This window comes from Tigriopus californicus, chromosome 4, assembly GCF_007210705.1.
Source record: "Tigriopus californicus strain San Diego chromosome 4, Tcal_SD_v2.1, whole genome shotgun sequence".
NCBI classification, from domain to species: Eukaryota; Metazoa; Arthropoda; class Copepoda; order Harpacticoida; family Harpacticidae; genus Tigriopus; species Tigriopus californicus.
In genome coordinates this window covers 10,826,829-10,837,329 of record NC_081443.1, presented here as the reverse complement: position 1 = coordinate 10,837,329, position 10,501 = coordinate 10,826,829, and the positions used below count along the sequence as shown (strand labels likewise).

General features: G+C 42.0%; 1 protein-coding gene across 1 annotated transcript in view; it reads right to left on the bottom strand.

The window, feature by feature from the left end:
* Window positions 1-8,454: 8,454 nt before the first annotated feature.
* The window catches only part of LOC131879304 (protein-tyrosine sulfotransferase 2-like), a 7,554-nt gene continuing 5,507 nt past the window's right edge, over window positions 8,455-10,501 (bottom strand). The window contains exon 2 of the mRNA XM_059225582.1: window positions 8,455-9,596. Coding sequence (XP_059081565.1) covers window positions 9,336-9,596 — 261 coding nt within the window. The 3' untranslated portion in view covers window positions 8,455-9,335. The remainder of the gene's footprint in view (window positions 9,597-10,501) is intronic.

The window sequence follows — 10,501 nt, the reverse complement described above, 5'->3', positions numbered from 1 at the left end:
GATTGATGAATCGATTCGAACTCTAACAACCACAAAGCACCCAGCTAGTGCCATGTCACTTGGATTTGTGGCTTCAAATGGGATCACGACTCCGCTGATTTGGTTCCCGACCGGGTACAGGCTCACTGCAGCTGACTGCATCAAAGTCCTGGAAGAAAAAATTATCCCGTGGGTCCAGGAAAACTTTCCTGATGGTAATGTGGTGCTCCAGCAGGATGGAGCACCTGCCCACACCTCAAACTTGGCTAAGAACTTTCTCAAAGAAAAGTCGGAAATTTTGGAATTTTGGCCGTGCCGCATGTGGCCACCTTACAGCCCAGATGCAAATCCACTGGATTTTGCTGTGTGGCTGCATGTGGAGTCCAAGGCCTGCCAAGTTCGCTACCCAAATTTGGAAGCCATGAAGTCGACGGTTGACGAGCACTGGGCCTCCAATTGGTTAAGAAGCTTCATTTATGGTACGATCAATTGGTTAAGGTTGAGGGATCCCTTAGTAAGTCGGGTGTTCCTCTGGGCTCCATTTTGGGTCCTCTCCTTTTCATCATCTTCATGGTTCCGCTTCAGAAGCTTGGTAGTAGTAATGTCAGTATCTCTACCTTTGCTAATGATGCAAAATTCGTAGTTGGTAGGAATGGTCAGAATTCCGGTTGTCTGGTAAAGGTCTAGACCAAAACTACTCTTGGGTTGCTGTCAGTAACATGGCACTGAATGGCATGAAATTCCGTTCAATGACCTTTGGGTCGACGCCATTAAACACTCCACTATTAGATGATGAAGGCAAGGGCATTCAGCAGGTCTCATCCATGAAGAATTTAGGTATTGCCTTCAAGATAATGGAAAGTTCGATGAGCAAATCCAGTTGAAGTTGGTAAAGCTTTTTAAACATGTGGTTGGATATATAGAACGTTTAAGTCGAGTGATAATATCAGGATGCTAACTCTGTACAAGTCGATTGTTCAGCCGCATCTTGAATATGCCTCTCCCATTTGGGCTCCAATTAGTTCAGCAGGTTTGCAAAAGCTCGAGCAGGTCCAAAGATGTTTTACTAGGAACATTGAGGATCTGAGAGAGCTCTCCTACTGGGAGGGGTTAGAAAGGTTGGGATTGTACAGTATTCAGAGAAGGTACGAAAGGTATCTGATATTGTACGTATTCGAAAGCATTAATGAGCTTTGTCCCAACCCAGGATTTAGGGTCAATTGTAGTGACCGTAGAGGCTTAACGTGCGTTTTGAGAGCACCTTCAAGCCCTCGAGAATCCAGGCTAGTTAAAACAATGAAGTCCACCTCTCTTCTTTCTCGGGCTCCTTCATTGTTCAATTTGCTGCCCTCAAATATTCGTAGGGCTTATGTAGGCGTTGATCCAGTAGCAGGATTTAAGTCAGACTTGTACAAGTTTTTGACTAAAATTCCGGATCAACCTTACATTCAAGGATTAGCCAGATCAGCCAACTCCAATTCGTTGGTCGATCAATTAATATATATAAATAAAAGTCAATAAAATGAATAATCTTCTCGTCTTGCACTGCTGGGATTCGAATCCCAATAGCGGTGAGGAAGTCCGCAAAAAAAAAATAATGTTTGGTTTTTCGCGACTCTTTGGTAAGACGTAATTACTTTAAAATCTGATAAGTTTACTGCTCATTTATGTTTAGCTTTAGCAATTTCTCTCTGATTTGTGAATTATAGTATATCTAGTTCCAAATTGTTATATGTAGTTCCTTAGTTTGATTGTATTGGTGCTTGTCAGTTAGAATTTATTGTTCATTAGTGTATTGATTTCATTTTGTGTTAGACCAATGTGTTGAGTTTATTCCTTATTCAACAGCATCTTGAATATGCCTCGCCCATTTGGGCTTCAATTAGCTCAGCAGGTTTGCAAAAGCAGGTCCAAAGAAGTTTTTCTAGGAACATGGAGGATATGAGAGAGCTCTCGTACTGGGAGGGGTTAGAAAGGTTGGGATTGTACAGCATCCATGAGAACCTCTCTCCTGCTATATTTGTCATCGTGAGATCTGTCGTTCAATGCCCTGAAGTCTAGGACTGGACGTAGAGACCCAAAAATAGGGCTGTTAGGGCTGGATTTGGATGGCCTGATAATGCCTTGCTTCACTCATTGATTCAAATAGTTAATGAGAACACTTCTGTTCTTCAGGAATACGGAATTGTTTAATATACACGGGGTGATATTGTATCCTTCAGAGAAACTTGGTGCTCAAAAGCCCTTGTTAGTCCAAGATCAGTTTTGCCAGGACTAAAAACATCATAATTGCGCAAGACGAGAGATACATATTCGTGGGCTAAATTGGGAGGTATATTACTTACTTTGGGACCCATCAGTTTGGAACACAACCGGTTGGAAGTGCATCTTCGAGTGGAATCTTATCGTCGAGTTTGAGATGTCCGATGCCCTGATTCTTTCTACGAGTACGATTCCAATATACGTCTTTTGGGGGATTGTAGTCTCGACGAAGAGAGGATTGTCAACCCACTTGCGCATCCTCGCCTGGCTGAGTATGTACTTGAAAAGGTATTGACTTGGAAGATTGGGCAGGAATGGTGACTTTAGTTGTAGAAATAATGGATCTAACTTCCCACGAGACCGCGTTTGATTGTGATTGCGGATCCCAGAATAGTTTGTTAGACACGGCGTCGTAGCTTAACCCGTGAACCTGAGGCCGGTTCTTTGAATCGCGTCTAGCTCATGCACTAATTCATGTATTAGTTCACCGTTAGTTAGCGGTGACTTAGTTCACGAACTTTTTCGCGTTCTTTGAATCACGACTAATTCATGTTCAGTTGGCGGTGAATTAGTCACTGACCTATTGGATCAAGAGCTGCATTGAATTTTCCCGCCAAATTCGTGGGAAAAACAGGATACTAAATCAAAATAAGATCTTAAGGGTGAGCAGAGTTGGCTGAAAGGGGAATGTTTTCCCGAAACCGTGGAAATTAGGTACCTTTGTTTGATATAGAGATTTTAAGAAATCTTGTTTGTATATCCGAAAACGGAACTTTTGTATGGTATTCTACAAAAAGCTTGAGATATTTGACATTGTTTTGTTCCATGCTTTAATAGCACACAGGTTTGTGGCCAGCCATCTAGTTAGAATCGTGATTTTTCAATAACTCCCTCATCTTGCAAAATATGTATAGGTGTTTTCATAGGCAATTTATTTGCCTTGGCCCTCTCAAGGGCATTCGTTCATAAAACCTTTGAACAAAATATTCTTAGTCGCGTCGTTCACGACGCTCATCATCAAAGTTCTCTGACATATTCCTTAATCGGAAGATTAAGCCACACCCCAGCGCTTTGGCAAATGGTCAGAGGCGGCCACCATTTCACTCAAGGCGTGGAATATGGATGGCCATGAGGAAATGTATTTTCTTAATTACATATGGGGCATCAGCATAAACAATCAAAATATTAATTTATGATTTTTCACTTTGATCTATAATAATGATTATAATATGTTTTGAATTTTCAATTCCAATTCTGTTTGAAATGCATGAAACTCAAACACAGGGAAATTAGCCATGGTTCTTGGCATTTCAGTTTAGCGGTGAATTAGGAGGTCAAGTCATGCCGCCTATTTCATGTCTTGTTTGGCCAAGGAATTAGTGCATGAATTGGTCGCGACAAAATTTAGACATGATTCAAAGAACGCAAAAGTGGAGTCGTGGACTAATTCGTGGACTGATTCATGTGTCAATTGAGTTAGACGCGATTCAAAGAACCGGCCTCTGGTGTAGATCATGGCCCAATATGAGATCAGAGCCAAAGTTAGACAAAACGTAAAATTCGTTACTGATGGTTCGGCCCATCAGGGTGATGCAGAGTTTACACACATCTGTACATTGAAGCCTATCTTTGCCTATACCACACAAAGACTTGGTATTTGATAATCGGATAGGGCAGAGGTTTAATGGAATACATGCGAAAGCATTTTTACTGATGACTGACACCGTTGCACCAGTGTCATAGAGTACATGGAGCTGATACCCTCCTGGTAATGTGCGTTGGGTACCTGGTCGTGATTTATGATGGGACGTAGATACGGGACTGACTATATATGTGAATGGGTCAGTCACACTGCAAAAATGGAGTACATGCGACTTGAGACGGGACTGCTCCTGAGGGCAATCCATTTTTTAGTTTGACCGATAGCTGTTGAAAACATCCTCCTCTGAGACCGTGCCGGCTGCCATGGGGATTGTGGTTGGGGAGTAATTAGATCGGCTCCTGTTTTGTTGATTTCGTGTCCCTCCATTTCCAGGTCGGCCTGACCTTTCAAAATCTTATTTGGTCATTTTTGAGTCATGAATGGTCTATTGGTATTTGCCTTCCTCCCTCTCTTTGGTACGCCTCCGACAATCGTTGCCCTTGTGCCCAGAAAAGTTGGAAAAGAAACACTTAATAGTGTTGTGAGGACCATTGGTCCCTGTTTTCTTTCCGGGTTTGTTGTTGCGTAATGATCTGATGAAAGCCACTTTATCAACAGAGCTAGAGAGACTTTACAGAGACTTTATCCTTTTCGTTATTAGAGGGAGAGTCAATTCAAGCAATAACGTGACGTCCCCTGCCCTGAATCTGGGCCTGCTCAGACAGCCTATGGCCTAGCTACTTGGACCATTTCGTCAAGAGTACTGGGGTCGGCTTTACTAACATCCCGAAGTAGATCGTCACGAAGACCAAGATGGGAGAATGCAACCATGTGGAATTCTAGAACCACCTTGGTCGTTTTGGACCTTATAATCTTGTTGCCGGGCGTCTCCCCCGGCCCACTAGGGTCCCGTGAATTCGTCTTCCAATCCTTCGACCAGTTTCTTTTACTCAATTTGTATACGATTAAGATATGGTTGTACCATTTCATTGGGCTTCTGCGTGAAAGAGCGCAGAATATCCACCTTGTCCAAAGCATTGACAAAGGTGGCAAACTCCACCAGAAGCTTGGGCCTCAAGGCTGTCCACGAATCCATCCAAGTCTCTTCACTGTAGTTGGTGTACCACGTTCCCGTTGGGGTTCCTGGTTGCAGCATTAGCTGAGCAAAAGACGCTGTCTTAGAATCATCCCACTTGTTAGCCCGTGAGATAGTGTCAACCCGACGAACTCAGCCTTGAATTGTGTAGAGTTCCTGAACCAATCCCTTGGGACTTTGGTATTTTTCGGTAACGCGGTGTTCCGAATATGGTGGGACCCGAAATTGGTTTGATGGTCCGGATCCTTGAGGATTGTCTTTCTACTCTTCTGACATTTTATACACGGCAGACTCTTCTTCTTCAAGAGATAAAAATGGTTCTTGCAACGATTCGTACAAAAGGTCCCGTTGCTTAAAGGATATACGAGAACGTCTTCGAGCCCGTTGGGTCTATTAGGAGATTGGAGATTTGTACTCGGAATACCCCGAATCCCTGCCGGACATAAAAACACAAACACAACTACGCTAGAAGCGCTGCCACCAATGTTGTATTATGTTGTGTGATTGAAACGTAAACTAGAAGACGGTACTTTTATGACTGCCAAAAGGTTTTAGTTTTTTTATGAGGCGTAAACACATGACTTCAAAAACGAGCAAAGAGCGCACACTTCATATGAGGCGTGAGGGTATGAACAAGAAAAACGGGGAAAGGACGCTCACGACATAGAGTTCACAACACAAGGATGACGGTCGAGGACCCCCAAACTGAGGTGAAAATCCGTCTGAACGTAGTCTCTACCGCCACTCAAAGAGTGCTCTGTGAAATGCGGTAATGTCCGTTCCACTTAATTTTTCAAGAGACCCTTCATAGTTTTGACGGCCGATTCAGCCAGACCGTTCGATTGAGGGTAATAGGGTGAGCTTGTAATGTGTCAAAGTCCCATTTCAGTGCAAAGGTCGCCAAATTTTCGCCGGAATTGGGGACCATTGTCTATTGATTTCATCTGGAAACATCCACCATAGCCACAACTGTTTTGTTTTCCAGGTTGAATAGATCGACTGACTCCATAAGTCACCCAGCTGCAATGATGCCTGATAATATGGCTTTTGAAGGCAAGGAAAGCAATGCAGATTTTAGCCTGCTAGATGTTACAATGCACAACACCTCACGGTGGTACCAACAACACTGATAAAGTTTTTTGCAAATGCCAAGACTTCTAGTAACGATTTTCGTTGTTATTGAAACAGAAGAAACAACTATTGCAAAATATCATTTCGCATTTTAGCCCGTATTAGTATGTTAATCCACGTAAAACCTAGAAAGAGGTAATATTTGTAAAAACGTAATCTATAGATATTGGGACAAACCTTACTTGCGTTTCCAATAACAATTTTATCTAAATCAATTGAGTCACGATAAGATATCCTGCTTTCAAAGAGAGCATTTGCATCAAATTTGACAACAAATCGCTCCGTTTATATCTTACAGCAATTGCCAAGGAATATAATATGCTTTTTCTATACATAGTTGAGGTAATCCTGCCACCTGGCGAGCAGAACTAACCTTAACGTCAGCTGTTTGTTACGATTTGGTTTTGGGTGGGCAGATTTTGAAGCTAGCAACCGTCAGAACCGACATTTTCAAGACACTTCAGCGTCATCAAAATAGTTGTACTCCTATTGAAAGGAAGTTATCCAGCTTATGAAAGAAACTCACTTGATACCAAACTCGTTCATGGAGTGAATGAGACACGAGAGGATGGATAACACCAGGTGATGTTGAACATACTGGGATGCTGAGACATTGATTCTCCAGAATAGGATGTCCAACACTATGGAATTAACCCTCCATAAAAAACAAAAGGTGGAGTACAGTCAATTAGAGTCGGCAAAACGGACATCGCCCTTCGTTTGCTAGATTTTTCAGCATCATCAACATATTTTTACAACTAGTAAAAGGAAGTGTTTCGTCTGCCAAACTTGTTCATGGAGTGAATGGGACACACATGAGGACGGAAATCTTCATGTCATGAAGAACATGCCGTGATGCTTAGACATTGATTTGCCAGATTGGCATATCAAAAACTATAGAATGGACCTTCGACGAAAATTGAAAGTGGATGAAAGTCAATCCTATAGTTAGGCAACACATGCAAAACCAACCGGGCCATTGGGGCCGTTGGGGCCGTCACCCGCTCTTTGAATTCATTGTGACTCTCTAAGCAAGGGACTACAATGAAGTGCTATCCAACAAACTGCATGGCGCACCAAGCGCACATTGTGCATTGATCTTTGTTCTGAAAGGCAGACAAGACAATTGATTTGACCTTTGCTCTGTTGGCAATCCCAGTGGATCTTATGAAGAGTGAATGGCCCAAAAATAATGGATGGAAAGAAAGAAGAAGCAATATACAATTGCTCTTTCCTGCCAAATCTCTGGACAGTCTGAGAGCATGGCGTTAATATGGGCGTGATTGGGAAGAAGCGGTCAGAAATGCCTTTGAACTTTCGAGTCTTTGAGCCCCAATGACTGTGTTATGCGGCAAATGTTGGATTATACCACGAACTTCTAGAGATGTTGATGGCAAAACAAAAGCTAAAATTTCTTGTCTCCTGAATTGTTTGCTTTATTCCAATAGCACTTCAACACAAAATCTTGTTCAATAGACGAACTTGGCCAAATTTGAGCCAAAAAACTATGCCTATGTTATACATTAAATAAACTTCTAATATTCCACCCGAAACGAACCACTTTACAAGTAAATAATATAATGTGACCTGCCAGTAATTGGAGAGATCTACGTTGGCGGGAAGCTCGTTCACGGTGTGTACTTTTTTAAGTTTGTGATTTCGCATCAAGTACATTGTGCCCTAGTTGACAAACTCCCCACATGGACATTAATCTGTAATGAGGAAAGCTCTTCTCAAAGTTGAATTTCGCTTTTTAGTGTAAAAAGGGTGTTATCATGTCATGGCCCATTTGACTTTGAAAAATGCAATTTCTTTTTCAATAACCAAGTTATGGTAAACTGATTACCATTGAATGAGATGGTTATTGGATACACAAGACAATCTCTAAATTGGAAAAAATATATCAAATCAAGTATTCCACGTTTTTCCTCTCCTAGAAAATCATTTTTCCAGTTTTACTTTCAATCCACATCACTAAAGCATGTTTCTTATCCAAAAGGCGGTTTTTGTGAGCTTTGACTTTCTTTATCTTGAGTGGTAACTCATTAATTTGAAAGATATCATGTTGAGCGCTTTTATCCTCAAGCTTCTTCATTTTGACCTTGTTCACTATCATTGGGGTCAATCACTCTTCACGGAATCCATCCGATTTGTCAACTGAGTTAGGTCAAATTAGGTCGAATCAGAACAAAGATCAATACATAAGTGGTGCATGATGAGCCATGCAGTTTGTAGGATGGCGCTTTTTTCAGAAAACGAAAGACATTGTTATTTATGGTTCGATCCGAGGTAGTTGAGGTGTACAGCTAGCCAAAAAGAAATCTTAATTGCCCTGTACCCTTACTTCAAATGATTTGCCAATATATTTCACGTTTTATACAATACATATCACTTGAGAGTTCAAACATTTAACAATCTTGCCCTCACAGGTTCAGACACATCGATGGAACGAAGGAATCAAACAGACAATACCAGGGGTCTTTTGGGAATTCATTCAAATGATGTCACGCAACTGAAAGTTTGCGATCTCGAGCAGCGCCCTCTACCCTCCGCACAACTGATTAAGATCACCTGTTTCAGCTATTTCATAAGTCATTCTGGAAGTACCTCCCACTTGAGGAGAGGCCCTGAAAATTGTTCGAAATTTGCCTGTTGTAGAATGTAAAGACGTAGACAATTTGTTATGGACGTTTCAGTTCTCAGATTGGATTATTAGAGAGTCTATGGCATGTCCAAGTATTACTCATTTCGTAAAGGCCAGCAGCGCCGTCATGTCTAAGATGTGTCTCTGTATCTTGGAAAACGACAATTCTCTTCTTTGATTTCGTAGCAGGCGTGGCAACCCATTTGTCATCGTCATTTTTTGTCTTACAATAAGCCACACCACTAGAAATAATATAGAGAACACAATCGGCACTGATATTGATGATTTCAAAAGTAGGCGGGTTAGTATTAGGCATGAGATTTCAATTCGTAAACAGAAAATGTGACGCTATCTAAAATGAATGTGACACCATGAGAGCAAAGGGAGGCTTATGGATAACAACAAATATGGTCTCTTAAAAGCAAGATTAACGTGCAGTAGCGATCGAAGAGGTGCGTGGGTTTTCGAGGAGCCAGTTGCGTATCCAAAGAAAGCATTATCACAATACACAAGCAGGAACAAGATGCATGGCCTTGTTTGTGACTCATGGATCCGTTTCTCAGGGGACTGAATTCCTACTGCTATCGGCCTTGCAGGACTCCTTTCTTGGACTGTTTCTTGACCAAGTCACCCTTGTCATCCCAATATTGCTCGTTTTGCTTGATCTGCTCCATGTTTTTGGCCACTTCTGAGTCGGGTCGTCCATAGACCGGAGGATTGCCATTGGGATCGTATCCCATCTTGTTGAGCATTGGTGCGATTTCGGCCATGTCTTGGACCACGTCATCCGGAATGTGACCCACCCATTTACTCAGGGCCTCGATATTGACGGGCTTCACGACCTGAAAAATGAGCAGAGACAGTTTCCACATTAGGATTGCAGCAATTTCAAAGAATGACAACAATCTAGAACTTGTTGGTTTCAAGTTTCCTTGTTTTGATAGATTGAGGTGGCAAACATTTTACAAGGCATTACTTCGAGAAACAGGCCCTATTGAGTATTTCTTTATATTTCGGTGCGAGGTACGTTCAGAACCAAAAAGGTATAGCTCTGTACTTTTTGAACTGTTGGTCTAGTAACTGAGACTTCCAAAATCTAAATACGTATAGTGAGACCTATTTTGTTCGACTTTTGTGAAGTTCAATTTCTGCCCTAGTTGACCATGATTAAGCTGTTTTCATTTTTCCCAAAATGGCGAACCCCACTACGTTTAGAATGATTTTGCATTCTAGGGAATTTAGATGAAAGAGCTCCTTGACGACACCTTTGTTGAAAATAGCTTGAATCTTCGGAGAATAGGTGGACGGATAAGGCAAATGGATAGGCGTCTTCTAGTAGCTTTTTGATTACTATGGCGGTCTTCAACGCCATTGCAGGGTCGAAAATAACATGAATGTGAACTTGGAAGGGCGGAGTCAATAGGCTGATAGTCTAATCAAAAGATTCATTAGTCTAATCATGGAGTTTAGCCAAAGCCACTCAATCTCAGCCGCGCCATATTTCTATCACCAGCTGTAGGAATAAATCTTGGGTTCTTATTGTCCTTCAATAGGTACGCCTCAATTTCAAATGCACAAAGGCCCATCTCAGGGGCACTAGGAGGAAGAGACAGCAGTTGTCTCAACCTCGTTGTCAAGTCTCTCAACAGACTTACCCCACCCCTTTCCTCTCTCCTTCCCTATTTCCCTCCCCTTGTTCCCCTCCCTCTCCTACAACCTCACCCTCAATTCCTTTAACCTCTCTTCT